The sequence below is a fragment of the Onychomys torridus genome, chromosome 7, assembly GCF_903995425.1.
Source record: "Onychomys torridus chromosome 7, mOncTor1.1, whole genome shotgun sequence".
In the NCBI taxonomy this organism is placed as follows: domain Eukaryota; kingdom Metazoa; phylum Chordata; class Mammalia; order Rodentia; family Cricetidae; genus Onychomys; species Onychomys torridus.
In genome coordinates this window covers 59,585,147-59,601,985 of record NC_050449.1, presented here as the reverse complement: position 1 = coordinate 59,601,985, position 16,839 = coordinate 59,585,147, and the positions used below count along the sequence as shown (strand labels likewise).

Sequence of the window (16,839 nt, the reverse complement as noted above, 5' to 3'; positions counted from 1 at the left end):
CTTAAACTGAGCTACCCTGCCAGCTCCTGATTTTTAATTTCCTTTGCCCATTTTCAAAAATAGAACACTTTCTTTCTTTTAGGAGGATGGGACTGTGTTGCACATTATCTGTATTCAGCTTCCTTAACCCTTCTTCAGGGCTCTGTGCTCAGAAAGTATTGGTTGGGATGACTTTCCATTAATTTATACATGCATACATTAATATAATACATACATTAATATATGACATTGGCTTTTCTTTTTTGAAGAAAAAGATGCTAACCTGGGCAGTTTCAAGGTGTACCACATACTTGGTGTTGCTCCCTTCTACAACACACATGCTTTGGTGTTTGAGAGCCTTACACACTGCTGATTTCGGTGAGATTTACCCTGTAGACCTGGGCATTTGAACCCTTGATCTCCAGCTGTGTCACTGTTCCGGCATGTTTAGGAGGTGTGGCCTTGCTGGAGGAAGCACACCCCTGGGTGGGATTGGAGGCTTCAATGACATCCACTATTCCCAGCTAGTGCTCTGTTTCCTGCTTGGGTTCTGGATGTGAGCTCTCATCTGTGCCTGCCACCTTGCCTGCCGCCATGCTGTGTCAGTTCCCTGCCGTGATGGGATCTGATCCCTTTGGAACCACAATCCCTAATAAACTTTCTTCTGTAAGTTGTCTTGGTCATGGTGCTTTATCACAGAGTATACAAGAGCAATAAACATACCTAGAAAATAATGACACTTTTTCTAAAAGACCTGTTAATCAGAAATAACTTTGTAGGAATTTCAGTTTGTCACCACCCAGATTGTACACATAGCCTTGGTTTTTTGTTGTTGTTGTTTTTTTTTTTTAAATGGGGGTCCCTGCAAGCATCACAGCAGAAGTGAAATGATCTACCGAGGGGCAAGAATAAAACTTGGTTCAACATGACTTACCTTAGTTGGTTCAAACTTCTGGAGTCTGACACCAAGCAGGCTATTTATTTATTTAGTTTGAGTGTGTGTGTGTATGAATGTATGTATGTATGTATTTAATTAAACAGTAAAGCCTTGGGGAAAAGTTTCCTTGTGACAATTATCACAACAAAGCTTAAGGTGTGGCTACATTGAAACTCCCTTAGAACATGCAGGTCTTTTGCAGAGCACCTGTGACCTCTTCCACAAGAATGGGCTTTGTTGACTGAGAAACAGTCCTCAGGATAAGGGACAAGGAAGGGAGGGTTTATGATAAGCATAAGGATGGGTTCTATTGACTGCAAAACAATGCTCATCAATCTGAGGGATTCTAGGTAAGCTTAGGCTACCTTCATATAGAATAGCAAAAGATCACCAGGTTATTTCTTCTGTTGGAGAAAAAAAGCCTTGTGCTTACAATTCTGGTTTCTCTGGTGCTATCTGTAAGCATATGGACCTTGTGCCCTCCACACATTTTTCTATTTGGAACTATGTAACTTGGTTGGTATATGGTGTGCATTTGAATTATGGGTTACTGATAGGAAATCACAACATGTCCACATGGTTGGGCTTGCCCGGTGGACAGCCTAATTATTTCCGGTTCAAAATAGCCATTTCCAGGTCAGAATAACTCGCGTGGCTAGGACTCAGTGGCTTTACATGATTGCATCCACGCGGCCATGTAATCTACGCGCATGCGTGGAGTAGCCACATGCGGTCCTGTACGCATGCGCGGCTCATTCTTTAAAAAGCCGGCGCCATTTTGCACAGGTCTCTCTTCTTCTTCTCTTCTCTCCTCACTCATGTGTGTGCTTCACACAGGCCTGTCACGTCTCTTCCTATCCTATGTTAATAAACAGCTCTTCTGTGGATTTGTCGTGTTCGGGACGTGTTCCTTGCGGGGTTAGAGCGCCGCCTAAATAACTAACAGTTACCACTGACATTCCTTAACTTGTCCTTTAAAATTTTTTTTATTGAGCTGGGTTGTCCTGGCACATGCCTTTAATCCCAGTACTGTGTAGACAGAGACAGACAGATTTCTGTAAATTCAAGGCTAGCCTGGTCTACAAAGCCAAGTTTCATGACAGTCATAGCTGCTACACAAAGTACTGTATTTTTATTTTTTAATTCAAAAAAATCTTTTTGAGACAGGTTCTCTATGTAGCTCTGGCTGGCCTGGAACTTGCTATGTAAACCAAGTTGATGGTGATGGTGATATTTTATTGTGCTGAAATGTGATTTTTTTTTTTTTTAAGCTGAGGATCAGGGCTTTGTGCTTGCTGAGTGTTAGGACTAGTATTGATCCACATGAGATAGTTATTAACAACCACAAAGTAGCATAAATCCTAATTGGTCTTAATAAAAAACCCCAAGCCAGATATCAGGATAAATGTGCTGTACAGCTTTTTGGGGGGCAGGGGGCAGGATTTCTCTGTGTAACAGTCCTGGCTCTCCTGGAACTCACTCTTGTAGACCAGACGGGCCTCCAACTCACAGAGATTCACCTGCTTCTGTCTACCAAGTGCTGGGACTAAAGGCATGATCCACTAACACCAGGATTCTGTGGCTAACTAGTGGCTGTCTTTGATCTTCAGGAAAGTTTTATTTGTTAGAGCATACACAAAGTATGACCACACCACACTAATTAAGCCAACCAATTAAAAGCTTTAAGTTCTTTTTGTTGATGGCCAGAACAAGAGCAGGCTTATGTGTCTGAAAAGTTTCTTGATGCTCAAGTTCAGGGATAAAGAGGTTTTCATTTTGTTGTTTTTGAGACAGGATTTCTCTCTGTAGCCCATCTCTCTGGACAGAAGGAATATGTACATGCTTTTAACCCAAATCTGTAGTTTTTGCTCAGACTCAAAGGTATGAATCTACTCCTGCTGTTTTACAGATATCTGTTACCTGCTTTTTCTATGATATGGATTACAGAACAGATTGGTAATATTAATATATCTAAAACTTTTATGTCATTTTGTAAAATAAGAATTAATATAAGCTTCCGATGATTGAAAAATTCATACCACTTGAATGCACTTCACACAAGTCAAAAGGACTCCAGAAGCTGGGTGGTGGTGGTGGTGGTGGTAGCGCACGCCTTTAATCCCAGGACTCGGGAGGCAGAGGCAGGCAGATCTCTGTGAGTTCGAGGCCAGCCTGGGCTACAGAGTGAGTTCTAGGACAGGCACCAAAGCTGCACAGAGAAACCCTGTATCGAAAACACCAAAAAAAAAAAAAAAGAGCACTGACTGCTCTTCCAGAGGTTCTGAGTTCAATTTCCAGCAACCACATGGTGGCTCACAACCATCTGTAATGAGATCTGGTGCCCTCTTTTGTATTCATGATGGGGAAACCCACAGAAACAGATGACCAGTGCTACTTGGAGCTCACTGACTCTGGACTGACAGCTTGGGAACCTGCATGGGACTGAACTAGGCCCCCTGAATGTGGGTGACAGTTGTGTGGCTTGATCTGTTTGTGGGGTCCCTGGCAGCAGGGCCAGGACTTATCCCAGGTGCATGAACTGACTTTTTGGAGCCCATTCCCTGTGGTGGGATACTTTGCTCAGCTTTGATACAATGGGGAGGGGCTAGGTTCTCCTACAACTTGGTATGCCTGACTTTGTTGACTACCATGGGAGGCCTTACCCACTCTGAGGAGTGGATGGGGATAGAGTGGGAGGGAGGTGAGGAGGTGGGAGAAGGGGAGGGAGGGGGAACTGGGGATGATATGTAAAATGAAAAAAATTTAATAAATAAATATATTAAAAAAAGATTTATTATGTATACAGTGTTCTGCCTGCAGGACAAAAGAGGGCGCCAGATCTCATTACAGATGGTGCGAGCCACCTTGTGGTCGCTGGGAATTGAACTCAGGACTCTGGAAGAACAGACAGTGCTTTTAACTGCTGAGCCATCTCTCCAGCCCCAGCTGGTTTTCTTAGAGCTCCTAGGACCAATAGCCCAGGGGTGGCCCCACTCAGGATGGGCTGGGCCCGCCCCCATTAATCAGTAATTAAGCAAATGCCCTACAGGCTTGCCTGCAGCCAATCCTATGGATGACATTGGGTCTTCCTCTATAGCTGTCCACTTATTCATTGAGGAAGGATCTTTTAATTGAGCCCAGAGCTCAGCAATGCTTCTGGTCTGGCTAGCAAGCTTGATCTGGGGTTCCTCTCTGCCTTCCAAGTGCTGGAATTATATGCAGCTCACTAGGTTTTTATGTGGGTTTTGAGGATCTGAACTCATGTTTCCTCAGGCTTGTGCAGTGTTTTATCTGATGAGCCATTCCCCTAGCCCAACAAATGTTTCTAAAAATTGGAAGTTAAACTGGGCATGGTGGCATGCTTTTAATTCCTACACTCAGGAGGCAGAGTTAGGAAGATCTCCAAGTTTCAGGTCAGCCAAGATTACACAGTGAGAAGACCCTGTCTCAAAACAAACCAACAACCTTCTCCTCAAAATATCTGGACACTATATACAGGCCTAGGTCAGAGAATCTTAAATGTTCATTGATGAATTTTTATCAAATTCTATCAACATTATCTTTTGGACACTAAACTTGTGTTTCTCGTGCAAAAACTTCTCTGGTTCTGTTTCACATCCCATTTGAGTGGTCAAGACTATCTTGCTTTAAAGGATGGTTTTCTTGTCCTATAGTCTCAGAAAGACCATAGTACAAAGGCCCCTTGATGTGTTCTTTCTACTTGTTATAACTGTCTGCACTGGGCTGGAGAAATGGTTCAGTGGCTGAAAGCACACACTGCTCTCCTAAAATTTGGTTCCCAGCATTGGGCAACTCACAACTGCCTGTAACTCCAGTTCCAGGGTGTATGACATTTCTTGGCTTCTGTGGGTTCTCACACATATAGACGCAAAAATAAAAACCGTAAAAAGCAAAACTGTACCTTTCGCTTCTCACTAATCTTCCACTCAGGATTCCTATGCTGTCCTTTTGCTGCCTCCACAAAACAGCCTGTAACAGAATGCCTTTCCTACTTTTTGTTATTTTCTAGATCTCACAGAGATCCACCTACCTGTGCCTTCTGAGTGCTAGAATCCTTTCCTCCTTGGTCAGTGTCTGCCCCAGGCTCAGGGATGTATTCTGAGAAGCTTGCACTGTAACAGAGTGTCCCTGCTGCCACGGGCCTCTGCTGTGTTCTCTTTTCTTCAGCATTTCTCCCAAATGGTCTCCTTATCACACAGAAAACCACCTGAGGTGAAACACCTTTTCCTTTCACAGTAGGTACCAGTTAATACTTGCAAGAGTCTTCAGCTTCCCCCATGTAAAGTGATGGCTCTTTATGACAGGCTCTTTTCCTCCAGAAAAACATTTATAGGTGCTAGCTTCTGTCCATCACCTGGTGCCAGAAAGTACTTCCCAGAGCCAGTTTCATATCCCTGTTACACAATAGTGAAAGAAAAAAAAAGTCCAACTAGCATAACCCTATTTCTTGAAGAACTCCCATCTACAAACTACAGCATGTGAGAGACATCCTTGAACTTGGTATGTATCCATGGTGGCCTTAAACTGACCCTCCTGCCTCCACTTCCTAAGTGCTGGGATTACAGGTTTGTACTACAATGCCTAGTTTGGAATATTGGTGTATTTGTGTGTGTTTGCATGTGTAGAGGGCAGAAGACAACCTCAGGCATTGTTCCTCAAGTGCCTTGTGTCCTCTATTTGCTATTTTTACTTGTGTATTTGTCTCTGTGAGCGTATGTAGGTGCTCAGTGGCCAGAAAACAGCACTGGATACCTTGGAGCTACAGTTACAGGCAATTGTGAGCTGCCCAACATGGGTACCTGGACTTGGGTCCTCTGTAAGAGCAGTATACCCAGTTCTTAACAGCTGAGTCACCTTTTCAGCCTTTCTCCTCCCGTTTTTGTTTGTTTGTTTGTTTGTTTGTTTGTTTTTTGAGACAAGGTCTGTTAATGGGGCTGGGGTTTGCCTTTGGGCTGAAACAGCAGGTGAGCCAGCTCCAGGGATTGTTGGTCTCTTTCCTTCCAGCACTAGGATTACAAGTGTGCCACCATACCCAACTTTTCACATGGTGCTGGGGACCAAACACGGGTTCTCATACTCATGTGACATGCACTCTACCAACCGACCTTCCCAGTCCTGAACTACTGAAGCAGAATTGTGTGTGAGGGGTGGTGGTGCATCCCATGGCACACATGTGGCTGTCAGAAGACAAGTGCTGACTCAGCCTTCTCCTCTACCTTTTTACATGTGCATTCTGAGGGTTCAACGAAGGCTGCCAGACTTTAAAGCAAGTCCCTTTACTCTCTGGGTATTCTGCTGGCCCTGGGATATTTATTTTAAATAAACTCAATACTCAGCCCAAGGAATGAAGGCAGAATGCCAAAGTACCAGACAATATTTTTGTTTAAAGACATATTGAATCCCATTAGTCAGTCCTTGCCAGATTCTTAGAAATAAACCTGGGGGACTAAAAACCAACTAATAAACCAAAGAAGTAAACATAGCCAAGAAAGGTAGGACATTTTATTTTACATACAAAAAGGGTGCAAACTGAGTCCTTTCTTCCCCAAACTGGGAAGAGGTATACTTAAAATCACATTTGTGTTGTCCATGATGCCCTATGAAATGGGCTACTCTGAGATAACATATCCAGACCCACATTCTATTTTCTCCAAAGGCTATTTCCTCTGCCGAGGAGTTTTCCCCAATGGTGTCCAAATCTCTCTATTGGAGGAAACATTTCAAATACACTTGAAATTGACATTCATTTAAAAAATACTACAAGTTTCATTTTTCACAGCTGTGTTTTTTTTTTTTTTTTGACCAGTGCCAGGGTTTATGAAACATTATCTTAAAAAAAAAGTAAAAAAAAGGCATTTAACAATAACTAGACACATCCACACATGAATTCAAATTGATTTCCACAGCTGATTTATACATTATCTACTTAAAAAAATTGCAACCAACATCCCAACATCTTTTAAAGAGTACAATGGGTAAAAGTTAAAAAAGACAAATAATAAGTTAGAGAGTGTAATCTATCCAACGGGAATTGCTGCATCATTACTTTCCATTGGAGGGTTGGAGCATTTTTGGTTTCGTCTTTTCTGTGGTTCTCTGCTTGGTAAACAGGGCTCCTTCCCAGAGTCAGCCTGCTCACTGAACTGAGCAGCTCACACTTGTCACACTGTCTCTGAGAACACTGAGGAACACACAGTTCCCAGGAGCCTGTGCTGTCTATGAGAGTAACACACACACAGATGAGCACACATATCCATCTGTAAATACATGTATCCCCCAAGAAATGGCTCATGTTTCCTGAGACATTCCTAACAGATTGGTAAGCCTTCTAAAAGGCTTTGGTGCATGGGCTGGCCTGGGATTTGGTCTGGAGCTTTTGAAGAGGGGTACCAAAAGGTTTCACCTACCCTGGAAGGTGGGCTTGGGTTAGTCAGGATGGCAGTTGTCTGCATTGCTGGGATGACTGCAATGCACTCTGGCTTATGACCACAGATAATCCTCTGCTCTGAGACCTTAAAGGTGGTAATGGCACCAGACAAGTGACTGTGATGGCGGCGGGGCAGGGGCTAGAGAGGGAGGAAGAGATAGAGATATCCTGTCTATACAACTGAGGTTTCTTATAACATCAAGTTTGGTAATTGAACTAGAGATATATGGAGTACACTTTTTTTTTCCTTGATAAGCTGATCTATAAATACTGGAGTGGGTTTCCTGGTTGTTGTTGTTGTTTTCAGACAATATGTCAACTACTATTAGCTATATTCAGGGATCTACTTACTATTTTGATACAATAAGAGCTCTATTCTTCTGTACTTAGTTACCTACAAAAGGAACAGGACAAACACCTTAAGACTGCTTATTGGATGAGATTCCCAAGACTGGTGGTGAAAACACTGTTCAGACTCTCCAAACTCACACAAGGACCACAGTGGCCTCTTCTTTTTCATACTCAAAACTAACCCCTTCAAACAAAGGAATTCTTATTTGAGTCCTACCAACCCACTATGGGGAAGGCTGGAGTCATTGGCCATCAACATCTACATGGGACTTCCTTGAAGTCTGCAAAATCAAGAAACCCAGAGATAAGTGCTTGTCACCCACATGGCCAATCCAGATGGGGACCTAATTATCTTGGCTCCCTGAGGGTCTCTGGAATCAACCTGCCCACTTGGGGGCAATGGAGGGAATGGTGGCAGTGGCTTGGCAAAGGCAATGTTGGTTGTATGACCATGCAAACTCCTGGTCTTAAAAACTCAAGCCCTGGCATGACTGACACTGGACAAAGTATTACCAGAGCAACTAAACAGGAATGAAAAACTGGTTTCAGTATGAGCAAGAAAGAAGTGGCTGGGACACAGGAGTCATGTGGGCTTGGGAGACCAAGTTCCTTTGAGGAAATGCTTTCTAGGCTTCTGAGAAAGTTCTTCTTGAGAAATGCTGCCATGTTTGCTCAACATGGAGGGAAATGGATTATCTTTTACATTATTTTTTAAATTAAGGCTATGATCCTTAGCAAACACTTTAACATAACATTACCATTGCTGTATACTTCTGGCATTACAAGTGGTTGCTAACATTGGACATCAACACTACATAAGCACTACAGCATACTTTTCCTCTGAACTTTAGTTACTTTACACAAGATGGAACCATCTGGCTAATGGACATGGGCTGATTCCAAGTTCTTGTCCTTCACTAAAAAGGAAAAGGAAAGTCACACTTTCAGAAACTTTAGGATCCTTGCTGTCTCCTGTAGCTTGTTCCAATGGAAATGGGAATTTTAACTGGAGACTTACCTACTCACCTGATTTACACATACCTTCACAGACCCTGTTTGCTCCTAGACAGACCCCAAATAGAAGAATGTTAATTAAGGCAGTCATGAATGCTCACAAGCTGCTGGCACATTCAGTGCAGCCTTGTGGGCAGTCTGGAGTGAGAACTCTGAAAATCCACTTCTATGATTGGACACTACACCTTGGTGTAACCTCTGGCCTGCTTGTACCCAAGTCTGCTCAGGCTGCAATGCCTCGAGGACAGCAAAACTTGAGGAAATAAAACTCCATATATTACAATATCAAATGCCCCTGTCCCTGGAACAGATGAGTTAGTTCTAAGAGGAAGTAAATGCATCAATCCTAAAGAAAACTGTCCTCAGGTGTCATAACTGAGATAGAGCAAGTGGATTTAGGTGAGGGGGGATGGAGGGAGTGCCTGTGCTCTGGGATCTGGCTGAGCTTGCAGCCAGGTAACCAACAGAAGCAGGGATGTATATGGAGCCTGATGTGCTAGTGGGGCTGGAACAGATGAGCAGATTGTTTCTGGGGAATTCAGTATGTTTTAATTTTAAGGAAGATCTTAAAAGAGAATTGCCCAGCTCTGGGACCACCTTAAGAGTGTCAATGGCCTTGAAAGGTCACCACCGCCTTGCATGTTAAAGGGACCTTTGTTACAAAAACCAAATATCTAGTAAGGGATTTGTGGGGGCTGGAGGGTGCCAGCAGTGCATTAGGAAGGACCCTTCCCCCTTCCCACAAACCACTCAGGTTCAACCCCTCAAGAGCTAGCCTATAAAAATATTTTAAGACAAAAAAGTAGTCTTAGGCCCAGCTGCAGGGCACCCTACCCTGCAGCCAAGCTGGTCACCGCCTTTGCTTTATTGTGGAAGCAGGGTTGGGGAGGCACTTAGTGGGACAGAGAGTGCCAGGATGCTCTAGGCCTTGCCACCATTTCCTGGGATGAGGATTTTTAAGTTTCTGTAGGGGAAGTCAGAGTTGCCCACATGCCAAACTAGGGACTATGTAAATTTCAGCGATGAGCTTTAACTATCACTATTTACATAATGAAAAAGAAGCAAATCCTAACACTCAAATTTCTTATGGGGAAGTGGTTTGACCTGATTTTTCCCCGCTACTCTGTTTCATGGACAAAAACATTTCTTGTAAAGAAATGGACAGGTGGCGATCTTTACAAATGCTGAGCAGGTTTGAAGCCAACGAAGAGAGATTCCCTAGCCAAGGTCCAACAGAACAGGCAAGGTGAATAAACTCTGCTTCATTTGGTACTATTTCTGATACATGTCCACAAAGAGCCCTGACATCCCCCAGCCCTTTACACACAGCAGAGCTCTGTGCTGCACTAAGTCACTAGCCACTGCCCGGTGTGGGTAGCTCTTTAGACCCAGATACAAGACCTCTTTGCCTGTGTGAATAATCCTTGCCACACCAGGGAAAGAAGCCACTGTTTGGAAATGCCACTAAAATGAAAACAGAACATGAGAAGAGTAACCCCCCTACGGTTAACTATGCAACCAGTGATGCTTCATGGCGGTATGTATGTCCAGGGAGGACGCATGGTGTTGGGCAGAGAGCAGTGGGGAAAACATGCTAATATATGGCCATGTTATCTGGGAAGAGTCTCTGTTCAATTGCTAAGATAGAATTTTAGACCTTTCATTACAGTTTCCTTTTCTCTGGACCAACCAACCTTCCCTTCCCTGCTTACTGCGGCCCCATGTACCAAGTTCTAAGCCTGCTGCTATGGACCTGCTCCAGATCACCACAGGCTTGATTTCTAAGGCAGACTAGCCTAGATGCTCTAACTCAGTCTTAGGGCAGACATGACACACTGACTTTCTTTTCTTGGCCCTAAGATGCTGCATCCTGAGGCTTCTCTGGCAGCTGGAAGGCAGATTTGCTGCCCTCTTTTGTCCACTACTGCAATATGGTGGTGGGTGTTTAGTCACTAATTTTGTCCCCCAAGTCAACAGAAAGTCACATGGCTATCTAGTAGGAAGTCCCTAGCAGTGGAGGAAACAGAAATTTTGCTTTGTTGTTGTTACTAAGTATTTCCTCTCTGAGATGAGGTGCCTTCTGGTTGGTCACAGTCTGGCTCGGTGCTCATCCCAAGTGTTCAGGAGCTGGGCTTTCAAGCTCTAGGCTGATTAGGTCAAGGGGATCTGGTGGGGGCTTTTCTCTGCAGCGGAGAAGATGAACAAAAATTCAAGTATGTTTCCTTGTCAACCTGAGAATTCACTCAGGATGACACAGAGTTTGGCTGCTTCCCTTCCAATGCTGCAAATCAGACTCTCTTCCATCATGAATGTCCTCTGGACCCACATCTTCTCTGAATGGCTTGGCTGGCCCATCCCCCTTGAAACAGAAAAAAGCACCCCCCCTCCAATATAACCAGACACAATATGCATCTGCCATGTTGTTTATAAAACAAAAAACCCCCACAAAAACTAAAAGTGCAATAAAGTCAGTTTCCTTTCCTTTGCTCAGAACCACAGGCATTTTTTGCTACAGTCAGAGCAAGGGATTTGCTTATCAAAAAAGCTAAGAACGCCAACACACAGGGACAGTAGACTGCAGATTTCTCACAGCTTGTGTCCTACAGTGTAACTTCACAGGGGGGGGGGGGAGACGGGGACCTGAACCCTGTGGCCAGCTGGGCTGGGGGTCACCCAGGCACAGAGGGAGAGGAAGCCATTCTTCTAGACACACCTGGGATGTGGAGAAGTCCTCCAGCCCAGGGCTGTCATCTTCCTCCTACCTTCCTGGCCACACCACCAGCTTCTTGATAGAGCCTTTAACTTAGTAGTTTTTATGCTGGAGAGGTTGAGGGTGGTGTAGAACCAGGAGTAAAGGAAGAGGAGGGAAGAGAGTGTAGTCCTTGAGTTTTTGTGAATGACACCTTCACTGTAAACAATGGGAAGAGAGTCAACCAGAGAGCCCAAGGGCAAGCAGTGGAGAAGCAGCAGCTCTGGACCTGCTCAGAGCTCAGCCAGAGGGATTGCCACTGGCCCGCTGGGCCCTGGCTGCCTGCTGGCTCCTTCTGGGGGCATCTGTCGTCTTCTTTTTGGTTTGGATCTCCACCCTCCCCACAGAGGAGTGCTTTCCAGTGAGAAATGGCAGGAGCTGCAGGTGCAATTGGAGCCAGAGCCCCGGATTGAGGACTCCCGGGAGGCACGGTCACTTGTGTCGCTGAGCAGTCTTCTTCCTTTTCCTCTTAAAGAAACAGCAGCACCTGGGGCACAAGGACACTTAGGTCAGTCTAGAAGTTTCCAGCTCCAAGCAGATCTCTGCCTGCTTCTGCTTACTGCAGGGTAGGGTTGTTTCCCTCCCCCACATGGCTGCCCACCATCTACAGTACACATACACTGAAAGTAACAGTGTCGGTCAGAGTGTTAAAGGCAACATCTGATTTGAGCTGCAGCTCAAATTGATCATCAAAATGCTGTTCACTAGACATGGCTGCCACAGACACTCCCAAAAAAAGGATGAAGAAGGCTTTGTTCCTAGACTACCATCAAACCCAGACACTCCATCTTTGTCTAGAACCAAGATGGAGGGTGCTCAGCGTAACATAAAAATAGCCTGCACTGTATGCCCCTTGATACCAGCAGCAGTTCAGTGCAGCTCATTGGCCATCAGGTAAGGAGGCTAAACTGAGGCAAATCAATCTCACACAAAGTAGGAGATCTAGAACCTTGGCAGTCACAGGATGCCAAAGGACTAAAGACTCTTTCTGTCTTGTTCTTGGCCCCAACACAATGCCTGGAGTAAGCAGAAGCTCTAGTTCATAAAGGGTAAATCTTTATCTCCTGACACCAGAACAGGTGCCCAATCACCCCAAGGGGACCAGTGCCCAAAACCCAGGAGCTAATCCTCAGGAAACTCTGGTCACGGAATCCCCCACTTAGTTCCCTAAGACGGCCACTGTTCCAGACAGGGTTAGCAACTGGTTTGTTCAGGTAGAGGCTAAGGCCCTCCCAGTGCCATGTCTTGGGGGAACAGCCTGCAGAACAGTGGCAGCACTGAAGATGCCCTCCTTACTCCAGCCTTTGCACTAGGAGGTGTGGCTGCTGCACAGGCCTGGAGAAGGGGATGTTAAGGGAGATGGCGAGGTTGATGTAAAAGGTGTGTTCTTTCTAGAAATGTCAAATGGAAAATTAGGAGGTGGGCAGAAGGCAGTGAATGAGTCAAAGATGCCAGATGATGGAGGAGAATAAAGTTGTAAGTAGAGCTCAGAAGCTTGATTCTTGAAAGACAACTTTTTCTGAGGAAAAAAAAAAAAGTCTCTCAGCTAGGCCTTCCAGGGTTTTTAAAAATGATTTCTATTACTTTATGTGTGAGAGTATTTTGCCTGCATGTACGTCTGTGCACCACATTGAGTGCCTGGTGCCACAGCGGCCTGAAGACGGCAACAGATCCCTGGGACTGGACTTAGAGACAGCTTGAGCTGCTCTGAGGCTGACACTTGTCTGGAGGCTGTCTGCAAGAGTGGCAGGTGCTCCTCACATCTGCGCCGTCTCTCTAGCCCACTTCCTAGGCTTCAGTGCAAGGACACTCGAGAGAAACAGACCCCACTGCTCACTTCCCATACCCCTGTGTCCTCCCCTGCAGCTGATGCTCTCCTTTTAGACCCTTTCTGTTACTGTATTTTTTTTTTTTTTTTTTTGAGCTGAGGATTGAACCCAGGGCCTTGTGCTTGCTAGGCGAGCGCTCTACCACTGAGCTAAATCCCCAACCCTGTTACTGTATTTTCTAACGGTGTTTCTAATATCATCACTAAAAATCTGGATAAAGTTTTTTCTTTTATCTTTTTTTTTTTTTTTGAGCTGAAAATTGAACCCAGGGCCTTACGCTCTACCACTGAGCGAAATCCCCAACCCCCTCCTTTTTTTTTTTTAATCTTTTGAGACTGGGACTTATTATTATGTAGCCAAGGCTGGCTTCAAATGTACAATCCTCTGGCCTCCGCTTCCCAGAGTTCTAGGACTTGTAAGTGTTTGCTACCATATCTACACTGAGAAAGTTTCTTAGAATGAAGAAATAAACATTTACACAGATAGCAATGTGAACTTTCCAAGAATTGAAATTCATGAATGAAATGTGGAATTTTCAGACAGGAGTTCCTCCCTTCCTTCCTTCCTCCTTTCTTCCCTTCCTCCCTCCCTTCCCTCCTTTTTCGAGACAGGGTTTCTCTGTGTAATAGTCCTGGCTGTCCTGGAACTCATTTTGTAGACCAGGCTGGCCTTGAACTCACAGAGAGCCACCAGCCTCTGCTTTCTGAGTGCTGGGATTACAGGAGTACACTACCACTGCCCTGGTAGACAGGGGTTTCTTAAGAGAGTCTTACAGTATTTTCTTCAGAATCTGGCCATAGCGATGTATGCCTGTAATTCCAATGCTTGATGGAAGGGTAAAGAGTTCAGAGTTATTCTTGGCTACCTATCAAATTTGAAGCCAATCTGGTCTACAGGAGGCCTTGTTTCAACAGGTACATAGACTGTGTGTGTGTGTGTGTGTGTGTGTGTGTGTGTGTGTGTGTGTGTGTGTCTTTCTCAACCAGCCCTGTGTGTATCAATAACATTTATAAGTACTATTAATAGGTATGAACCAAAGTGGTAAATACAACTGGAAACTGAGTAAGTTATTTTAAATAAAAATGATTGCTGGCTTAAAATAGCCCTTAATGGAAACATTGGGGAAGAATTCAAGAAAAAAAAATCTATACATATGTATTAGAAATGAACATTGTCTTTACAATTTTTTATTCCTTTTATGTATATGGGTACTTTGTCTGCATGTGTGTCTATGTACCATGTGTGTGCCTGGTCAGAATATGGTGTTGGAACACTGGGACTGGAGTTACAGATGTTGTGAGTACTATGTGGGAGCTGGGAAATGAACCTGCTCTGAAAAGGCAGCCAGTGACCTTGACCACAGAGCCGTTTCTCCAGCCCCAGAAACAGACATTTGCCAAACTGAATGTCCACAGCCTAGTATTTAAGTAGACAAGTCAAATCTTATGAAGAACCAGTATTTCAGCAATCTTTAAAAAAAAAAAAGATTTATTTACTTATTTAATGTATATATCTGCATGTACACCTTTATTCCAGAAGAGGGCATCAGATCCTACCATAGATGGCTGTGAGCCTCCATGTGGGTGCTGGGAACTGAACTCAGGACCTCTGGAAGTGCAGTCAGTGCTCTTAACTGCTGAGCCATCTCACCAGTCCATCAATCTTATCTGTGTCAACTATGATTTTCAGTGGGTTTACTGACTCTAAAATTAACCTCTGTTCTTCTTTTCTGTGTGGAGGACCCTAAGATGATGATTTTTATGTTTTCAAATAAAAACGCTCAAAAAAAAAATCTGAAGTACTGGGCCCATTTCTAAATGTCCAATGGATTCTCTTTTACTTCCTCCAGGACAATTCATAGGAAGTAGTAGCCTGTGCTTCTGCTGAACCAGTGGAGTATACATGAGCAGAAGCTGTCATTCAGAGGAACAGCAGCCATATTTTACATTTAAAGCCTTATACAGCTTCAACAGGAGGAGAAGCTTTTAATTCCACCAACAAGGAAGGGGACTCCACAATCTGTTCTTAAAGGCTTTGGTTTCTATGGTAACCACCAGTAAAAAAAAATCTGGACTTGAGGCCAAGTCTACCAAGTAACTCTATACAGACATGCTCCTTTCAGAACAGAGTAAGGACAAATAACTCCCTTTACGCCTTAGGTTCTCTTCCAGTTAATCCTTCAGTGACCAGAAATCCTTTACGAGGGAGAGCCAAAACTGACCCAGGATTCTCCGCACAAGCCATCAAACACTTTTGCCACAGGCCTCTGACCTGATCCTTGCCTTCTTCCTATCTTTCTTGTGCCATGTCATCTCCGCAGTCCCCTTGAGGTCTCTCTTCTTGATCACACTTTTTTTCTCCTCCTCTGCACTCAAACTGGCTCAAGTCCGGCTGTGTCTAAGAAGTCTTCCTTGAGAACTCACAGGAATTCCTCACCCTCTCAGCCTTCCAGGAATAGCATGAGAACTCTGGAGAAGCCCTTGCCCTTTTACAGCTAGGTGACAGTAAGCCTCTTGGGCAGGGCCTCCTCTTCACTTGTCCTGTTCTTCCCTGCTATCCTAGGTCCCTGAGTTCTATGCACAAGGTTGGATGAGCATAGTAGGACCTAAAGTATTTGCAATTGGGATCATGTGACTGACACCTCACAGGGAAAAACAAAACAAAACAAAAAAAAACAGACCATGACAACATCAGATTACACAGACACATGAATAGGCCAAATGTCCTCTTTGAAACCCTAACACTACCAATCATATTGCCATAAAACTCAACTGTCATCTTCAATGAATATCTATTCCTAGGCAAACCCCCATGGACAATTTGGCTTAGTCAGGGTTCAGAAAACAAGGTCCATTCCAGTTACTGAAGAGAATTTTTCAAAACGAAGTAGTTAGAATCCAGCAGGCTATTATCATAGCATAGAATATGACCTGGTATGTACAGACAGTGAGGAACTGTCACTAACATGAATCCTTCAGGGAATTTTCCTCCCACATCCCCATATGTCCTACATTTGTATTAAAGAAGCCTTTTCTGGAAGAAAAGACAGGCTCCCATATCCCTGTCAACCAGGTCAACCCTTAACCCACTATACTCTCATCAAATAAAGGAAACAAATAAAAACCCAGCAATGTCCAATCAACACCAAAATGTTGATTTTTCCTTCAAGGAGTTCTCCTTACTGAGAGACTGTTACTATAGATGAAAAAACTAACAAAATCAACAAGGCATTTACAGATTTCCTCCAAAGAGCCTACTTTCACATTTCAAATCAAGCTGCCAAAGGTGAGATTATCTGGTGATAACACTGTTTGTGGTTATTAAAACATCTAAAACCTTATCTTTCTAACCTTGGTCCCTCTCCTTCTGATAGTATTAGTCATAACTTGGGAGAAAAAAAAGAAGGAAATTCACTCATCAAAAAAAAAAAAAAAAAAAAAAGAGGTAAGTTTAGATATTGTGAGATCATTTTTGGTAGGAGGTGTAGTGATAAATGAGGTGGGATTGAAAGAAAAGAAGGAAAAGATTGATT

General features: G+C 44.0%; 1 protein-coding gene across 3 annotated transcripts in view; it reads right to left on the bottom strand.

Moving 5' to 3' along the window:
* Positions 1-6,750: 6,750 nt before the first annotated feature.
* Positions 6,751-16,839, bottom strand: part of Csnk1g1 (casein kinase 1 gamma 1) — a 137,525-nt gene continuing 127,436 nt past the window's right edge. For all 3 annotated transcript variants that reach the window (XM_036192650.1, XM_036192652.1, XM_036192651.1), the window contains one exon: positions 6,751-11,965. In XM_036192650.1, coding sequence (XP_036048543.1) covers positions 11,911-11,965 — 55 coding nt within the window. In that variant the 3' untranslated portion in view covers positions 6,751-11,910. The remainder of the gene's footprint in view (positions 11,966-16,839) is intronic.